We start from the raw sequence: 19,954 nt of genomic DNA, 5'->3' as shown, positions 1-19,954 counted from the left end.
GTCACGGGACATGGAGTAGAGAGTTGGAATGGAGTCAATGGAATTGTAATAGATAAGTATGACATCGAGGGTGGGAAGGCTGTAGATGGGGGAGGGGGATTGTTTCTGTGTGAAAGGTGAAAAGAATAACTATTGCATTGTTCTGTACACCTGAAACTAACAATAAAAAATTTAAAAAAAAATGTGCTTGGGAGCCTTCCCTCCTTCTGTATTTTTTGGAATAGTTTGAGGAGAATAAGTATTAATTCTTTTTTAAATGTTTTGTAACATTCACCTGTGAAACCATCTATCCAGGACTTTTGTTTGTTGGAAGCTTGTTGATTACTGATTCAATATATTTGGTAGTCATCAGCCTGTTCAGAGATTCTGTTTAATCTTGGTTCAGATTTGGTAGATTGTATGCTTCTAGAAATTTATCCATTTCTTCCAGATTGTCGAATTTGTTGGCGTATAGCTGCTCGTAGTATTCTTACAATTTTCTGTATATCTGTGGTATCTGTTGTCATTTCTCCTCTTTCATTTCTGATTTTATCATTGGGTCATCTCTCTCTTTTTCTTGGTGAGTCTGGCTAAGGGTTTGTCGATTTTGTTTATGTTTTCAAAAAACTAGCTCTTGGTTTCATTGATCTTTTGTATTGTTTTTTTGGTCTCTATTTCATTTATCTCTGCTCTGGTCTTTATTATTGGGCTTATTTTGCTGTTCTTTTTCCAGTTCTCTTAGGTGTAAAGATATACTGTTTGAGATTTTTCTTCTTTCTTTAGATAGGCCTGCATTGCTGTAAACTTCCCTCTTAGGACTGCTTTCCCTGCATCCCAGAGATTTTGGGTTGTTGTGTTTTCATTTTCATTTGTCTCGAGATAGCTTGTGATTTCCTCATTGATCTCTTTTTTGACCCACTCACTATTTAGTAGCATGTTATTCAGCCTCCATGTATTTGTGTGCTTTCCAGATTTCTTTTTATAATTGATTTCTAGTTTCATAGCATTGTGGTCAGAGAAGACTCTTGATATGATTTCAGTCTTCTTAAATTTATTGATACTTGTTTTGTGGGCCTAGCATGTGGTGTATCTTGGAAAATGTTCCATGTGCACTTGAGAAGAATGTATATTCTGTTGCTTTGGGGTGAAATGCTCTAAAAAGATCGATTAAATCCAGTTGGTCTAAAGTATCATTTAAGGCCACTGTTTCCATGTTGATTTTCTGTCTGGAGGATCTGTCCATTGGTGACAACGTTGTGTTGAAGTTTCCTACTACGATAGTGCTACTGTTGATCTCCAACTTTATGTCTGTCAAAATCTGTGTTATATATTTAGGACCTCCTATGTTGAGCGCATAGATGTTTACTAGGGTTATGTCCTCTTGTTGAATTGACCTCTTTATTATTATGTAGTGCCCTTCTTTGTCTTTTATTGTAGTCTTCATCTTAAAGTCTATTTTGTCCGAAATAAGTATTGCTACTGCATCTTTTTCTCATTTCCATTTGCATGAAATATCTAATTCCATCCCTTTACTTTCATCTGTGTGTGTCTTTTGATCTGCGATGAGTCTCTTGTAAACAGCATATGCATTGGGTCCTGTTTTCTTATCCACTCAGCCACTCTGTGTCTTTTGTTGGAGCATTTAGCCCATTCACATTTAAAGTGATCATTGATAGTTGCATCTTTCTGGTCTTCCTTGGTTAGCTTGTTTTCCCCTTGCTTCTGTTTAAAAAGCCCTTTTAACATTTCCTGCAGTGCTGGCTTGGTGGTAATGAATTCCTTAAGCTTATTCTTTTCTGAGAAGCTCTTTATCTCTCCTTCAATTTTAAGTGATAGCCGTGCTGAGTAGAGCAATCTTGGTTGTAGGCCTTTATTTTGCGTCACGTTGAATATTTCCTGCCACTCCCTTCTGGCCTGCAGAGTTTGTGTAGAAAAGTCAGCTGTTAGTCTTATAGGAGTTCCTTGGTATGTAACCTGCTATCTTTCTCTTGCTGCTTTTAGGATTCTGTCTTTGTCTTTAACCTTTGCCGTTTTTACTATGATGTGTCTTGGTGTGGACCTGTTTGGGTTCAGCTTGTTTGGAACTCTCTGCACTTCCTGGGCTTGTATGTTGATTTCCTTCACCAGGTTAGGGAAGTTCTCAGTCATTATTTCTTCAAATACATTCTCGATCCCTTGCTTCTTCTCTTCTCCTTCTGGTATTCCTATGATGTGAATGTTGTTGGGCTTGATGTTGTCCCACAGGTCTCTTAAACTATTTTCATTGTTTTTTTATTCTTTTTTCTTTTTGTTGTTCCAAGTGGGTGATTTCTGCTACTTTGTCTTCTAAATCACTGATCCAATCCTCTCCTTCATCTAATCTACTGGTGATTCCTTCGAGTGTGTTCTTCATTTCAGTTATTGTATATTTAGTTCTACCTGGTTGTTTTTTATGATTTCTGTATCCTTCTTTATGTCCTCCCTAAGTTCCTCAAAAATTCTTATCATCAGTGTTCTAAACTCTGTCTCTGAAAGGTTGGATACCTCTGTTTCATTTAGTTCCATTTCTAGAGGCTTCTTCGGATCTTTTACTTGGGACATGTTTCTTTGTTTCTTCATTCTGGCTGTCTCTCTGTGATTGCTTCAATGTATTAGATAGATCATCTATGTCTCTCAGTCATTGCTGGGTGGTCTTGTAGTATGTGTCCTTTGTATTTGGATTTCACAGTCTCTGTATTTTCCTGTCTCATGTGTTCCAGAAGTGTCACTGTTGAAGTTTCTCTTTCATTGCTTTTGGCTTGTCAGAGGGTGGGATTGACCCTCAGACTGATTCGCTGGGAGAATTAGCTCTGTTCACAGTGTATGAGCTGCTATGTGGAGGTTGACCCCCTCAGAGGAGGCTTGGCCACTATGGGCTCTTGTGCCTGTGGAAAATGTCCTTTGAGAGTGCTACTTGTAGGTTCATCCAGGTCTCTGGTTTTGTCTAACACTGGCCTCTGGATGTATTGGTTCTGGTGTCTCTTGGGCGGGGCTCCCACTCAGAGCCATTTCAGACCTGCCTGTTACCGGTCCATAGCTACCTGGTGAGTTCCGCAAGTCTGTACACAGTTGGCTGCTGCCCATGCTGGACCTGGGGTCATGTGGGATGGTCTCTGTGTGAACTGAAGTTGGCTGCTCCCAATATTGGTCCTGAGGCAGTTTAGGAAAAGGCCCAGGGCCCCCTAGGCCTGTTGCCACTGTCAGATGCCCATAAGTCCCACCTATTGAAAGAGACTTTTTAGGGGGTGTGTCTGGCTATTTGACCCGGTGTTAAGGGTGCCTCTGCGACATGACACTAGCTTGGCAGGATGCAGTTCAAGTGAGTTATGTGACTTGATTGGTAGTTTTCAAGACGTTAATGCAGATTAAGGTCTTACACCAATACCTGGCCTGTGACCCCTTTGTATAGCGTCCCAAGGGCACTACAGCCAGGCTGGCTTCCTTTGAATGATCATGGGGTGACAATGTCAAAAGGATAAAAATGCGACTGGACATAGCTGTTCAGAGTGGTAACTTATCTTTTGATGTTATTCTCTGCTTCATCCCTGCCAGTGTTATCCCACCCACCCAGAGGAAAAGCTGAAGCCCCTTCTATGACCTACAGGGCCTCAGGTCCTGCCCCTGTCACTCTTTCCCTCCCAGCCACTCCATCGTTGTGTGGAAGCCCTGTCATCCAAGAGCACACTGAAATGTGCCCTGCCTGGGCCTCTGACTCACCGCCCCCTCTGGCTTGAACTCTCTGCCCTCCCACAGCCCAGGCCTTTTTCTCTTACCTCCGGCTCTTTATTCAATGTTACCTTCTCACTGGGACCTTCCTCAGCCTTCAGACTTTATCTAAAGTTTCACACACACACACACACATTTCATAATCCAGTGCCTTCCGCCCCTCCTCTCCCAAGCACTAACAGCACTGAATGCTGTAGAATATACACATTCATTTTCCTCTTTGTGATTCTCTAGAACAGAGCCTGGCCCACAGCAGGAGCTCAGTAAATGTGGCAGATAAACAAGTGTGCAGATGAACTCACTGTGCCTCTGCCCTTGACTCGAGCTGGCTCAGATGCCTGGCAAAGCCAAGTGGAGGCATTGCTGGAGAAAGGGGGCAGTGGGGAGGGGGAGTAGTGAAGGCCTGGAGAGAGGTGCCCCTCCAGAGGGCAGCCTGCCCCACTTAGCTCCAGCCCATTCAACATCAGGCTGCCCACACCTCATTGTCAAAGGAAAAAAAAAATCAGATTTATGTGCATCTTCCCTATCCTTAAACTTGGCTACTTGCTGAGCAAGCCAGGTCTGGCTGCCCGTCGTCTGCGACCTCTGGGTCAACTGGGGCTTTGTCTCCACTAGAAGCTTGCATGTGTCATAGAGCTGCTTGCCATGAAATAAAGGACCTCAAATATGGAATTTCCATGCGATCCATCAGTCCCGGGGTTCCGGAGCTGAGAGCCAATCGATTTATGCTCTTACCGGTGAACCTTGACAAAGCTATACCCCTGCCACACATCCTGGGTGCAGTATCAATTTAATTTTACACCTCTCGAAAGCCAGGGGCCACCCAAGGCATGTTTGCAGAGTCAATTACTGGTGAGGCCAGACACTAGGATGGAGCTGCCCAGTCGGAACGACAGAGTGGAACCATGCGCCTGCCTGACCCGGGTCCTCCCTGCAGCTGAGCAGCAGGCACATGCACAGCCAGCTACCTGACTTCTGCGCGGGGAGTGGCTGCACATGGTCAGGGCAGGCCTGTGGGCTTTAAAGTCAGACCAGCAGAATTCCATGCCTAAACCTGTGTGACCTTGAGCAAGTTACTAGCATCTCTAAGCCTCATCTGTAAATTGGGAATAACATTGTTGCCCAGAGTGGCCAATGGAAGGATCTAGTAAGCTTTCGAGCATGCTTGATGCACAGTGTTATTGTCCTCTCCGGGGGATCAGGCGGAAGGGAAGAATATCGTGCCCTCCCAGGTGTGTGCTGGGGGTGCAGGGGCGGGGGCGGCACCTGAACAAGAACACGCCCTGTCCCTTCCCACAGTCTCATGCCCGACTGGTGTCTACATACTTATACCCTGTGCACCCCCGATGGTCGTCCTGCCTGCATTGAGTATCTGCAGGCTGCTTTGGTCCTGTGTTCTCTGGAACAGGAGAGCTGGGACTGGGGGCCCGGGGGTGGGGGGAAGCTTGGGGACTGCAGGCTGCAGGAACAGGGAACCCCAACCCATGGCCTCACAGCATAGGTTAACTTCTGCCCACACTGCCTGTTCTGGGTGGGCTGGGGGACCCTGCTTCATGTCATTGTCATCTTCCAAGATTTACTCGGTGAGTATCTGCCAAGTTGAAGGCGGCCGGTGCCATTGTGGAGACAAGGAGAGCGTGACAGGTCATATTCTGGCTGTCAAAGCTTCTGCCTCCTGGATTTGTCTCAAGTCACTTGTCACATTTCACCGGCCAGAGTAAGTGGCACGGTCACTCATAACCACAAAGGCCAGAGAAGTACAGTCCTTCCTTCTGGACCCATGCCTGGTGGAAGACCGGACACACCTGTGGACGTTGCTAAGGCTGCCCATTCCCTATTTGTGCATGAATTGCAATGAGCAGGCTTTTTAAAATGCTCTCACGTGACCCTTTTTAAAAACAGTCCTGGGGGGCGGGGGTGGGTTCTGTTGTGATTCCCATTTCACAGGTGGAGAAGCTAAGGCTCTAAGAAGCCAGCAGCTTGCCTGGGTGGACAGCGGTGGAGCTGGGGTTCAGGTCCAAGCTGAGACCCAGATGTCTGGGTGCTTAGGGTTCCCGCTTCCTGTCCACCCCGCCTGCCGCCAGGCTGTGCAGGCAGGGAGGGAAGGGATGAACCATCATCTGGGGGAATAAGACTAATCCTGCGTGGGTTCTAAGGGGGTGTGTTTGCTCAGGGAGCAAGAGGTGAGGGTAGGTGGTGGGAATTCAGGGTTTGGCACTAAGTCCTGAAGGTGTGTCACTCAGCCACCAAATGGCCTTTGATTGTTCCTTCCCTCCGCTGGAATTCTGCTTCCTCAACCTTAATATGTGGATGGCAGCAGCTCCCACATCACTATTTCAGAGCAGGTAAGAATTTGACTCTGAAAGGACCTTTGCAAAGCCAGTGGCTCTGGGACATTCTCTGGGTTGTAATGGACATTCTTGTTTAACCGCTGGGGGCACATCCTGGAGGGGCTGAGGTGTGTGGGGCAGGCATGAGGTGGCAAGGATTTGGGAAGATGAGGGCTGAGAGGAAAGAGAGCAGCCTGGCTGCGGTGGGGAGCTTTAGGACAGACTCCCAACCTTGGCCTTATGGACATTTGGGGCCAGATCCTTCCTTCCAGTTGGGCTATCCTGTGCATTTTAGGGTGTTCAGACCTCTACCCACTAGGAGCCACTTGTACTCCCTGCAGTTGTGACTATCAAAAATGCTTCCAGACATCGCCAAAGCCCCTCTGTCCCGTGGGGACCATAAGCTGGAATCAGAGGCCAGGCTGGACACTGACAGCCGGGTAGTAGTGAGGGCCAGTTAGTGACTTGCCCCCAGGCCCCCACAGGACATGAGCCCACAAACCTCATGAGCCCACAAAGCAGCCAGCCGGGTTTGGGTGCACCGTGTGGGCAGCAGTGGCTGTGCCAGCATGGTCCTCAGCATTCACTCAATGTGGGCGTGGTGCCCAGTGTGGTCTGGGTACGGCCATGCACCTGACCATGGCTTCTTGCAGGTTCCAGTCTCCAGCCATCGCAACCCCATCCTGGACCTGGCTGCCTATGACCAGCAGGGCCGCAGATTCAGCAACTTCAGCTCTCTGAGCATCCAGTGGGAGTCCACCAGGCCATCGCTGGCCAGCATCGAGCCGGACCTGCCAATGCGGCTGGTGTTCCAGGAGGATGGCAGTGGCCAGAAGAAGTTGCATGGTGAGTGGGCGCTGAGCCAGCCGGCCCTGGGCAGGAGGGACAGTAGTGAGGCCTGATAGGCGAGACTGCTGAGGAGCTGCTATCTGGGACTCCTCTGATCAGGACAAAACTACTTTCCTTCGATCCTGCACAGACTCTGTGAGGTAGGAATTAGAATCCCTGTTTCAGAGATGGGGAAGCAGGCTCCAGGCCACTGCAAGTAAGCGTCAAGGCCCAGGTTACAGAGCAGGTCAGCCTGGTTCCAGGACTGCTGCTCTGAGCCACAGCCTTCTCAAGCCAAGAGTCCATCTTCTCCATCTTGGCTAAGCCATGTCATGGAAGCTTGCTCAGGGCCTGTTAACCCCTTATGGCACATACAGTTTAAACAAACTCAGTTACCTACTTTTAGGACTGGGGGAGATTTAAAACTGCAAATCAAAAGGAGAGAGGGGCTACGTCCCAGGCAGTAACGGGAAAAACATACGACGCGGGTTTCCCTTTCTGGACTCAGGTTTGCAGGCCATTTCGGTTCATAAGGCATCAGGAGCCACAGCCATCTCTGCCACCGTGACTGGTTACCAGCAGTCCCACGTCAGTGCCGCCAGAGTGAAGCAGCCGGTAACTCCAGGGCCCACTGGTGGCGGGGGAATCGTCCTCCTGCCTCCCTTCTCCTGGTGTCCTAGTGTCCTGAGCCCCCCTGAGTTACACCCCTCTGTTCTCTACCCCTCCCTGCATGGGGTGTGGTGGGCTTGCCTGGACTGGTGAGCCTCCTCCCTGGCCTCCTGCCTGCAGTGTCCCCAGCTCCACCCTCACCCCACCCCCACACACGCCCTGCACTCAGGTGGCTGGAGGGATCCGCTGCTACCTCACGGCTCTGGCGCACAGCCTTGGGAGTCTGCAGACCTTCTGGCTGAAGCTATCCTCACTGTCAGCCAGAGCTTGCCCATCTAGCCTCTTCTCCCCAGCGGTCCTGACTTACAGACCCTACTTGGCATGCCTGGGTGGTTCAGGCTGCCATGCCTTTGAACCTGCAGTTCCTGCTGACTGGAATGCCGTCCTCTCCTTTTACTCTTCTCTACCCAGTGGCCTCCTGTCCTTTCAGTCCCAGCCACCATATCTGCCCCTCTGTGAGAGTTCCCTGCACCCTGGGCACAGAGCGGCTGCTTGTGCCTCAGGTCTCAGAGCCCTTCATGCTCCCCACTCATGGTGCAGACCACCCCCTCCACATATACACTGTGCCACCATCTGCATACACATGTGGTCCACCCAGCTTCTCATGGGAGCTCAGGCAGAGGCACTGACGGTGGGTGGCAGATAGGGACATAAGAGGCGAGTGGGAAGAGCTCCCCAGAATGGTCCTGCCTGGATGACACCCACCCCATCACAGGACAAGGGTGGCAGTCAACTTAGATTTTGAATAGGGTTGGAGGCAGCAGATAATGGCTGTAAAGAGAGTGTGTGGCTGGGCCCCAAGGGACCCTAAATGCCGGGATAAGGAGCTTGGATTGTCTTCTGGGTGATGGGGGACAGCCGCTTTTGAAGCAGCTGTGACCCCAGTGGGGGCAGCAGGAGGAGGTTGGCCCGAGGAAGGTGGCCCTGAGGAGCAGGCCGGTACCTGCCCTGGTGGCTTAGTCCTTGTCATCCCACCAAAATCAGGAATCCCTTAGCTGGTGGTGGTTTCATGGGCCTCTCCCTATTCGGGTGCAAATGTTCACAAGGTCCTCCCCTTAGGGCCTCTGCACTTATATTCTTTACCTTGTAGTCTTTCCCCTCTTTGTTGACACCACTCACACGCTTACTTCCTGAGTCTCTGCTCACCTGAAAGGCCACCTGACAGTCCCTCCCTCTCACACCCCATCCCAGCCTCTGTGACCCCACCACATTCACACCTTCCTGTGACTGTTTACTTTTTCTCTTGAATCCTTGCATTAGAATACATCTCCCTGAGGGCACCTGCTGCCCTGCTAGTCCCTAGCACAGTGCCTGGCACCTAGTAGGTGCTCAGATACATGAGTATATGTGGGCCAGAGCCCATTCGGGTCCAGCGCTCTCCTGGAATGACGTGTGGTGAGAAATAGAGATACTCAAACATGCACATAACCCCAGGGGTGAGGGCCCTTGTGAGCATACCGGGGACGCCTCCATGGGGGCCCCCACACCTCAGGCTGGTCTGGGGCTTTGCTGATTGTCCATACACACATCCTCGCACACAACATCACAGCTGGCCGCTTGCTGTGTGCCCCCTGCTTTTCAGGGGTGTGTGTGAATTGCCCACTCTGTGGGGCCTGGCAGGTAGGATGAGGCACCTGCCTTGGCAGGATTATGAGATGGGATGTGGCCTCTCAGCTGGGCTCACACGGTGGGTTCATTCAGGCTTGTGTCCCAGACTTAACGAGTACCCTGGGGTGACACCAAGACCTGGGCCTCTGGACCTGCTCTCCCGAGGGGGAGGCCCACGGACTGCTTGGGGTTGACCCGTTGCATCCTGGGCTTGATGGCACTGGCTTTTCCCCTTCAGTATGACCCTCTGGTGCCTGTGTCAGCCTCCATAGAACTCATCCTGGTGGAGGACGTGAGGGTGAGTCCGGAAGAGATGACCATCTACAACCACCCCGGAGTGCAGGTATAACCCTTTCCCTGCCACCTTGCTTCCTGGACGTGGCCCATCGGGTGGTGGCCCTGGCCCTTGACACCCAGCCTGACCCCACTCGCAGGTGGAGCTGCACATCAGAGAAGGTTCTGGCTACTTCTTCCTCAACACCAGCACTGCAGACGTTGTGAAGGTGGCCTACCAGGAGGCCAGGGGCAGTGCCACGGTGAGCGCGGGCCCATGTCTGCAGCGGGGTGGCTGCGGGCTCCTGCGTCGATGATGTCACAATCCGGCACTTAGTCACATCAGCCGTAGTCAGCGCGGCTTTCGCTTCTCGAGTCGCGGGGGGTTACTTCAATCATTGCGGCCAACTTTGTGGTTCTCATTCCATCTCTAACACACTGCCCACTATTAGTTAGCTCATGGTTTCCTTTCAGTCTTTTAGTGAAGATGAAAATATTATTACATAAGCACCACTATAACAACCATAAAGTTGCTTTTAAAAGATGTATCACCTTTTCTTATTTTTCCACATTCCTTTTTGACCCTCTCCCTATTCTTGCAAATTTGACATCTTTGTCCATGGTATGGAAGAATTTAGCACTCCACTTTTTTCAATTATTTTATTCTAAGTCTTTCCCCCCATGTTACTGTGTAGGCTGGCTGATTATTTTTGTGCAGCCATTTGTACTTAGCCATTCTGTCCTTGTAGAGTGTGTGGTTAACTCTTTTTGTTTTATAAAAATAGCCCTATAGTTATAGCTAAGAATAACAAGCATAAAAACAAACACCAGTGTTCTCAATGGCTGCATATTCTTAATGCTGCATTAATGAGTTATTACGCAATCAGGAAAACTGAACTTTCTTTAAAAGGAAACTCTTACTGAATGTGTCAAACCACTGCTATAGCCACACATGCAGGCAGCCAGACAGAATTCAGCGATGACCCCCAAGCAGTGTCATTAAATTGCAGCTATGCTGTCGCTTTTGGGCTGCTCTGAGCATCAGACCTGCTTTCCCTTTGTACCAGCACCAAAGGAGAATTTCTCCATGCCGAAGGGGCTGGGCTTGATTCAGTGTTTGGCGTGTGGTGTGGTTCAGATCATGCAGCACAGGAGGGCAGGTTAGGGCCTCGCCCTGCCTGAGCCATCTGTAGTCCTCATGTACACATCGATGGGCTTTAGCATTTCCGGTTCCCGTAGATGAGCCCTCACAGGCTAGCTACAGCATGGAATAAACTTCTTAATTCCAGGGATGGCTAGAATTGGAATTCACCTTCACAGAGACCCATTCCCCAAATCTCCTCTCAGAAATCCAGCCAAACCCCCCTGCCCACGGTTATACAGTACGTTTGTGCAGATAGAGCTCCCAGTTAGAAATCAGCACATGTCGCCTCAATCTCTGCAGGGCATTTGCAACCATAGCTCTCTGTGGGCCCATTTCTCTCTTTGCATCCACTGACTGTCTTGACACAGGGGGTCACAGAATCAGCTACCTTTGTAGTGGGACAGGTGTCAAGTAAGTGAGAGAAACGAGCTGTATGTGGAGCGTTCTTGGGAGTGCTGTGCAAAATGGGCCTGGTTAGCCTCAGTGTCTGGTAGTGACAGGCGGGGTGGGGACAGTGGCAGACTGGAGCACAGGCCGTCTAAGGGACAGCCACCGTGCACCTCTAGCAGGCTTTTGATTAACAGCTTTATTGAGGCATAATTCATATGCCATACAGTTCATCCATTTAAAGTGTACAGTTCAGTGGTTTTTGGTATGTTCATAGGTAATTTTCAGCCATCACCACAGTCAGTTTTAGAGTATTTTTATCACTTCAAAAAGAAACTCCATAGACTTTAGCTATCACCTCTATTGTGTGTATACACACACACACACACACGTTTACGTACACTCATGCACGTGCATGCAAAAGGGGATTGGATTCTGTCAAACGCTTTTCTGTATCTTTTGAGACAATCATGTGGGTGTTTTGTTTTTTATTCTGTTGATATGATCTGTTACATTAATTGACTTTCAGATGTTAAACTAACCTTGCAATCCTAGGACAACTGTTACTTGATCATGATGTATAATTCTTTTTACATGTAACTGGATTCAGTGTGCTAGTATTTTGTTAGGAGATACTGGTCTGTGGTCTTCTTTTCTGTGATTTCTTTGTCTGGTTTGGGTATCAGAGTAATATCAGCCTCATGGAATGACTTAGAAGTATTCTCTCTTCTAATTTTTGGAAGAGTTTATGTAGAATTGGTAACAACTACTCTTAAATGTTTGATAGAATTAACCAGAAGCCATCTGGACATGGGCTTTTCTTTGTGGGTAGTTTTTTTATTACTAATTCAATCTCTTCACCTGTTACACGTCTGTTCAGATTGTTTCTTTTCATCAGTTTTGCTAGCATGTGTCTTTCTAGGACAGTTCAGATTTGTGTGTGTGTGTGTATTATTTTTGTTTTTTTAACTTCTTTTTTGTATGTTTCTCCAATGGTCAGCCTTGGTCTTTAGCTATCTTGTGGAGATAATGCTTTTTTTTTTTTTTAAAGATTTTTATTGGGGAATTGGGGAGATGGGAACAGTGCTGGGGAATTGGGGAAAGGGGAACAGACAAGTTGCTGTTGTTCTGTTCTTCAGTCTAGTTGTAGAGGACCTTGCTTCACTGGCCCAATTTGGCACCATCATTGCGCTCTTCCCGGGCAAGGCAGATCAGTCGCAGGCTTCTGGACGGCCGTTCACTGCGGCTGCTGCCACAGTGTGGCAAGTAGGTTGCCACACACGGCAGCCCATGGCAACCTACTGCCACAGGGGCTGCAGCCTACGCCGTCCCGGTGACTCCCGGCAGCCCAGCTCCAGGTTGAGCTGTTGTTCAGCATCTTAGCTGTGGAGGGCAGTGTCACTGGCCCTCAAATGTGGGATCCAAACCAGGGCCCTCTGGCGTCCCAAGCCAGTTCTTAACCATCGCGCCACTCGGCCGGCCCGAGACAACGCTTTTTAAACAGTGCCGTCTCTCGATGAACAGTGAGGAAGCATGTTGTAATATTCCTGTTCTTCTCAGAAGCAGAGTCGCAGATGGCAGGACCTCAGCTTTATTGCTGTAAATCAGAGCAAGAAAAACCTGTCATCACCTGGGCACAAATGTGTGTTGTTAGAGGAAGCTTGAGGGTTACTGGAAGTCTTAGATCATATCTGAAGCTCTCCTGTAAGCATTTTTTATGAAAGAAAGAATAATTCCTCGGGCCATTCCTCCTGCCATGTAAATGAGCGTTCACTGTCAAATCCTTCAATTAAAAGGAAAACCTCAAATGGTAAATAACTGCAACTGCTTAAAATATGCCTTGTTTTACTTCTAGAGATTAAATGTAGCTCTTCTGTTATCAAGAAGAGGGAAGTTTCAAGATTGGGGAAAATGTGCACAATACCGACCATACTTGGGAACACTTTTACTCACATTTCCCTCACACCACACATTTTTCATAAGCCCTGAGGTGAATGAACCTGTGGCCAGAGAGAGAGGCCTATCCTCCAAGAACGAGAGCTGCTAAGAGCCCATGATGGACTAGGCTGCCTCTGTAGGAAGTGAGCACCCTGTCTCCGTAGGCATTCAAACAGAAGCTGAGACACCTGTCTGCAAGACTCAAGATGGGATTCCAGCATCAGAGTGAAATTTCCCCAGAAGACCTATGAACCCCTGTTCAATCCTATAATGCTGCAGTTCTAGGATTCTTAGTCAAGACAAGTACTGCTGTGCCCATTTTACAGATGGTCCCAGTAGACCTATAGCAATTCTCTCTCCAGGTTGTGGGCTGGCTTCCACTCGTGTCTCATCTCTTTCATGGCTCTCATTGAGTGGGACAGAGTGCCCATTGCAGGCGTGACCCCAGGACAAATGCAGCCATGTGGGAGTTCCGGCAGCACCGCATGTGCAGGCCCTACTAGGATTGCTTTTGCCCCAGAAGGCATCCTGAGGGCACCTTGCCTGGGGTCTCTCTTGCCCTTCATCCTGAGCCCTTGCAGAGACCATTGCAGCTCCAGGTGCAAATCGGAGTCTGCTTTCCTTTGCCTCCTGTAACTTGCAGGGGGCCTTTTCATGGCATGTTGACAATCTGTAACAGGTACTCACAGCTTCTCTCAAATGGCTGTTTCTGAAGGACATTTACACATTTCTTTGGCATTTTCCAGCTGTTAATTAGCAGCATTCTCATTCCCTTAATCACAGAGACAAGAAAGCCTACAGCGGTTCTTTAATTAGCTCATATACAGTGTTTCTTTCTTTCCCTACTGATAACACATTTGTGATGCAAGAATGGCTGGTGGTGTGTTTTGGCTTTCACGTGTCTGGCAGCAAGCTGTGGGGCTCTTGCCAGGGCTGTTGTGAGGGCGATTATGCCGCTCAGTGCTCCCAGGGGCTGAGCAGCTGCTTTGTCCTGCTCACAGGGCCCCAGGACTCTGCAGGGGACCTTTGTTTCATTTTTGGCTGATCCATACAGCAGAGTGATTACCTGATTTAAATTTAGGTTTTCTTTCTTCTCAACAATTCTTTACATTCCAAAGTAAGTTGGAGAAGAACCCAGGGATTATAAAGGCAGGGAAGGATCCTTCTGTGCGCTGAGCACTTCACACCTGCATTAATGCAGTCATTCAGCAAATCTGGTGCCTGTCACCTAGGACTCAATGGAGGTGCAGCTGTCAGAAGCTGAGGTGATTTGTCCTCATCTCCAGTCCTGTGACATGGAGCCTGTCATGGCGAGGTTGTCCATCAGAGGACGCATACTGGAGACAAGCTCAGAGGTCCGTAGTAGGTGGCAGCTGCAGGGCTTGGACTTGGGTGTGTCCTGCATTTCCCCTGAGAATGACCTTTGGACAGGGGGGCCTGTCCCCAGCCATGGCCCTGAGAGAAGTTCAGGGCTGGCTTGGGTCCCTGAATGAAGTTTTATCTAGCGTCCAAGCCAGGATCTTCTCAGTGCCTGTGGTTTTCGTGTGATCTTGGTCATCCCCACAAGCCTTGAGGGCATCTGCTTGGGAGCATGGACCCCGACACTCTTGCATGGCACGGCCTGGCCCACCACATGACATTGACGGGCATGCTATAGGAAATAGGAGCTGTTGGCTATAGTGATATTCAGAAATACTTGTAGGACCCTTGCTCTTGTACAAATGCCACCTGTCAAGGGACTCGTCTGAGGCGATGGGGCCGAGGAAAGCAAAGCAGCTGAGATGGTGCAGGCAGAACCATGGGGCCTGGTGGACATCAGGGGACATCACAGCTCCAGCCCGCTCATGAGCAGAGTTGTCTCTGGCTCCACTTACAGAGTCTTTTATTTATTTATTTATTTATTTATTTATTTATTTATTTATTCATTTATTTTTTAGCTGAGCCATCCTGCCACCTGTTGGCAGCTCAGCAGCTGCTCAGCTCGGGCCAGGCATCAAACTGCTGTTGCTCAGAGCTCACACTCTTGAGCGAGCTCTTAACCAACTGAGCCAGGCTCAGTATTTGCAGTTCTTAGCACTTAGAAATTATTATAGAATTCATTCTGGGCATGGATGTTCCCCCACCTCCTCTCCTTCACACACGTTCTCCTGTATGTTGGTCAAGACGCAAGCAGGTCTGAAACGTCTGGAGAAGCAGGGTGGTGTGACAGACATGTGCAGTGTAGAGTTAGGAGTGGGGGCAGGTCCCCACATTGCCACCACCTGGCTGGCAAGGCCTCTCATTTCCCCAAGAGCAGTTTCTTTGTCTCCAGAGTTGCCCAGAGAGTTCTCCCTTAAAAGGTTGTTCATGTGGGGCTGACGTGAGCGGATGTGTGCAAGCAGGCAGAGCAGGTCAGCCCACCCAGCCTGTCCATGATGGCAGCTTGACACCGTCCTCCACTTACGTCCTCCGCAAGGTGGTTCGATGCCCAGCCGCTGAGAAATCAAGTGGAAGGGCAATAGATTTCCCCATCACCATTTTGTCTTTATTTAAAATGCAAAATGGTCCTGAAGGAGAGAAAAAGAAAGAGAAAGAGCCTCCTGTGCAGGCCCCTGCGTGGGTCTGTCAGCTCTCAGTAAGTGTGTAATCTCTTCACTCTGGGAAGGGCCCGCCAGCATCTGACAGCAGTAACATTTTCAGGAAGGTCATGTTGGGTCCTCACATTATGTTCTCAAAGAAAGCTTTTGTTTCTGTCATTTTAAAATGAATTATCTCTGGGGAAAGTGTAGTAAGCCGGGGTGAATTGTCCTTAGCACAACTGGAGACCTGGTGCTCCCAGACCCCACTCCTCAGCCTGTGTTTAATATCAGGCTGGCATGAGGATGGCGCAGATCGCATAGCCGTCATTTTAAAGTACAGATGTGGTTTCCACTCTGGGATCTTCATTAATCAGCCTTAAGTCATCATGTGGCCTCACCCAGGCATGCTTCATCTGTGTTGATGTGCACTTGAGCTCAGTGATACTGGTAGGGTTTTCAGCTTAGCGGAGCTCGCTAATCCTCCGTAGGCTCGGGCGTGTCCTAGCTCTGGACTTTGTGGGCCAGCCCTGCTCTTCCTGGCCAGCAGTCCCACTCTGCTTCCTGGAGGCATCGGCTCTGGAAGGTGGCCAGTGTGGGAGAGGGAGCCCTAAGCTGGGAGCTCAGGCGCCTGGGCTCCCTTCCCAGTGCTGCCCCTTCAAGGCTGTGTTCTCACCCTGTGAGCCTGTGTCCCCATATGTGCACTGATGGGCTTGGACCAGAATCAGCCCATTCCAAATAGATAAGGGTACATGGGATTTGCAGACATTCCCCCCCCAGAATGTCCAAGTCTTCACAAAGATAAGAGGAAAGCTAAGCAAACGGGCTGAAGCACCCGGTTTCTTTGTTAACTGAGTAACTCAGCTGTGCCCCCAGCTTGAGCCAATCAAGACGCATTTATCTGGGGAGAGTCTGTGCCCAGTGTTAGGCTCAGTCCTGAGGTGACATAGGGGAGAAGACTCCCTGGGAGGGAAGGAGGATGGACACAAACAATCCTGCGTCAGGACTGAATTACAAGCAGTGTAGCTGCCCTGGAAGTGAGAAAGGTGGCCGGGACTTGACCTGTCTGGGCTTAGGGAAGACTTTCCTGGGGAAGATGGTGAAGATGTGGGGGGAAGAGTCCCCAATTTTTCTTTAAGATGGGCTGTGCAGCCGGGAGGAAGGTAGGCAGACACAAGCCAGCTTTGATGACCAGAGAGAATAGTGTGGCTGGAGCGTGATAGGGGCGCGGCTGTGGTTCATGGTAAAATCAGAGCCATGGGCAGGAGCAGATGATGCCAGGGTCTTAGAGGATGTGTTAAGGATTTGGACTCACTCTCTGGGCAGCCCTTGAAATATTTTAGCCAGAATATGATATAACCATATCTGGTTGCCTCTTTAGGGTTGGAAACCTGATGTTTTTTTCCCACAGGTTCTTGATATTGAAATTCTAGCTTTTCAAACATTGAACCGTTCAGTATACACATTACTCCCCAATGAATATAAGACCACAAACCTGGGTAACTGAGGCGGCAAAGCCAGGGCCAGACAGAGATGGGAAGTTGCCCACTGGGCACCCCGCCCATCCAGCCTCCCCAGCTACCCAGTGGAGCTCCACAGCCCAGCAATATGAAAGGTGTTTGCATGAGACAGTGATGAGGTAGTCTGAGGAGCAAGTCTTCTGAGGTGGGATCCATGGAAGTAGTTAGAGAAGAAGGCTCAGGAAGGGGGTCTTTGGCAGGGAGACTGGAAAACAGTAGCTCAGGTGTGTTCATTCACTCAGAACACTTTACAGGCTCTCTGCTTCAAACAGAGCTGAGGTAGAAATGAATGAGACTCAGAGATCACACGTCAGACCATAGCAGTCTGTTCCCAGGTTCCGTGATTCTGTGAGTTCAGGTTGGAACTTCTAATTGAGAAGCAGTTGGTCTCATGCCCTGCCAGCCCCGGGCTTGCTGGGTACTTTTCTGTTACTGGGGCTGCAGGGGCAGGCAGCCTGCACAGGAGATAGCGAATCCTAGACCTGAATCCTCATTCGCCTCTCAGTTGCTTTGTGCCCCAAGGCCACGCACTCCCCCATTTGAGCAGCTTCCATTTTCTTCTCTTTGCAAAATGTGTAAAGTTGAAAGAAATGCTTTCCAAGATCCATCCCAGCACATTTCAAGCCCATCCCCTGACTAGAAGTGGGGTTCATGATGAAGAGTGGACAGGACATTTGGGTGAGGATTTTCCTGGTCCACTTCTTCTGAGCCGGCCCAGAGGTCTCTGGGAGCTGGCGTCCCATGGGGGACAGGCTTATGCTGTGAGCAGCTGTAACTGAGCCCACTTCTGCCCCTACAGGTGCACCCTTTGCTCCCGGGCATGTCGACCATCATGGTTCATGACTTGTGCCTCACCTTCCCAGCCCCAGCAAAGGCTGCCGTTTATGTCTCAGACATTCAGGAGCTCTACGTCCGGGTGGTGGACAAGGTAAGTGCCAGCTTCCTGATGTGGCTCCTTCTCTGCTGATTCACAGAAATAGGGAAAATGCTATGGGTGTGCAAGGTACTCTTCTCATGTTCTTTGCTTTTTCTCCTGGTGTGTGTGCCCGTCAAGCCGCCTTCCAAGCTGCTGCAAGCTTCCGGCGCTGCCTCTTGTCTCTGCCATTCCGTGCAAATGGTGCAGAATCACCTCTGAGGCTATATGTCAGCTCAGTTGACAGCTGTCAAGTTTGGCTGTAAATCTCGCTTGGAATTGTCCCCACATCGCCCTGACTTGGGAATTCCTGGCCCTTAGCTGGTGGAGGTTACTAACCAGCCAGGCACACACCTTGCTGAACTTGAATTTTTCTCCCACCATGTAGGTTCTGAATTATAGGGAATTTCAATGGCAAATGAATGAAACTCACTAATGCCAAGTCCTTTTGCAGGATGAATACATAATAGATCTAGGCTTTTCTTTAATGTAAATAGGAAATTTTTATTGCTCCAAATACCTGAAGTAACTGCAGCTAGGCTTACAGAGGGGTGTTGTCAGTTCCTAGTTTCCTGAGTGGAAAGAATGATTAGTAATTAAAAGGGGAATGTTTGAGCAGCTTAGACTACTTACAAAGCCAACGTTCTCTTACACCGTCTCAAATACTCCTCCTGTGGTCTCATGTCCACTGGCAACTTGCTGACCAGACCTAGTTTCTTCGCTAAGCGTTTCTGACTCCCATTTCCTCCCGTTCTTGCTGCCAGGTGTGAGCGCTTCTGTCACTGGGTACTTGACGGAACCCCTACTGTATCTGCCTGCTGCTGTTCTAAGCTGTAGCTGATCTCTCCAACTATAGATTGTTAGTTTTGTATGAGTGAGGGTGTAATTTATTCATCTAAGTATCCCCAAGGCTCCTGGTATGTAGCGAGTACTCAATTGACTTTCATTTGTTGATTGGCTAATAGTCTGGAGGTCAAGCCCGGTGACCTATCCCCGAATCCCAGATCTGTAGGTTTGAGGCTGGTGACATTTTCTCTGAAAGGCATAGGGTGCCACAGATGGTAGAATTGTTCATTCAGAGACCCCTGCGTGTCTGCCCCTATGATGTAGGTGGAGATTGGGAAGACAGTCAAGGCCCATGTCCGTGTGCTGGACTTCCACAAAAAGCCTTTCCTGGCCAAGTACTTTGCCTTCATGGACCTGAAGCTCCGAGCAGCCTCCCAGATCATCACGTTGGTGTGAGTTCCCCTGGGGTCAGAACAGGGCATCTCAGGGACAGTGCTGGCAGATCTGTCTGGGAGGGAGAGGTCTCAGCCTTTCCTTCTGTTCCCAGCTCCCTCGATGAGGCCCTTGACAACTACACTGCGACGTTCCGTGTGCATGGTGTAGCCATCGGCCAGACCAGCCTCACCGCCACTGTGACTGATAAAGCAGGGCAGAGAATCAACTCGGCTCCACAGCAGATTGAGGTAAAGCTGTTCCTCTTCATGCCACATGGGAGCAGCCCAGCCCCTATTGCACGCAGGGGTGCGGCGGGAGTACAATAGATAGGAAACTCCAAGGACAGTCCAGGAAGCCACTGAAGCCATGTTCAAAGCTGTGCCCTGGAGTGCCCTCTGATTACCAGTCTCAGGGACCTGGGGGACAGTTCCAGAGAGAGGGAGCAGAGTTACATTAGCCTCCCTCTAGGTCCCAGGGTGCCTGCCATGCCTCAACTTGTTACCCTGCAGGGGAGTGGCAAGACGTTCTTTAAACTGCTGAAGTGCCAGAAAGGAAGGGCTGGGCAGAAGCCACAGACAGTTGTGGGTTTATGAATGGAAGCACTTTTTGACAGTCAGTCTGAACATTAGAACAGATCCTTGGAAGCAGTAAGCTCTGTGGTTGGGGGCACCTACAGCAAGCAATTCCTGGATGAGGGAGCTCAGAGGTCCCCCAGTTCATCTCAGTGCCTGACTTGGGGCTGTCTCGTGGCATTAGGTTTTGGCCAGAGCTCAGCAGTTACCAGGGGCCAAGGCAAGCTTAGTCAGCAAGTCATGTCTAGGTCTGTCCTTCAGCAGCAGCACTAA

The 19,954-nt window shown here is 49.5% G+C and overlaps 1 protein-coding gene across 1 annotated transcript in view; it reads left to right on the top strand.

The window, feature by feature from the left end:
• Positions 1-19,954, top strand: part of NUP210 (nucleoporin 210) — a 142,563-nt gene that overhangs the window by 94,545 nt on the left and 28,064 nt on the right. The window contains exons 17-23 of the mRNA XM_019631065.1: positions 6,707-6,899; positions 7,390-7,496; positions 9,397-9,501; positions 9,593-9,694; positions 17,775-17,903; positions 18,999-19,126; positions 19,222-19,357. Coding sequence (XP_019486610.1) covers positions 6,707-6,899; positions 7,390-7,496; positions 9,397-9,501; positions 9,593-9,694; positions 17,775-17,903; positions 18,999-19,126; positions 19,222-19,357 — 900 coding nt within the window. The remainder of the gene's footprint in view (positions 1-6,706; positions 6,900-7,389; positions 7,497-9,396; positions 9,502-9,592; positions 9,695-17,774; positions 17,904-18,998; positions 19,127-19,221; positions 19,358-19,954) is intronic.

The sequence above is a fragment of the Hipposideros armiger genome, unplaced genomic scaffold (assembly GCF_001890085.2).
Source record: "Hipposideros armiger isolate ML-2016 unplaced genomic scaffold, ASM189008v1 scaffold_982, whole genome shotgun sequence".
In the NCBI taxonomy this organism is placed as follows: Eukaryota; Metazoa; Chordata; class Mammalia; order Chiroptera; family Hipposideridae; genus Hipposideros; species Hipposideros armiger.
The sequence above is the reverse complement of the archived record's forward strand: the minus strand, read 5'-3'. Positions and strand labels throughout refer to the sequence as shown.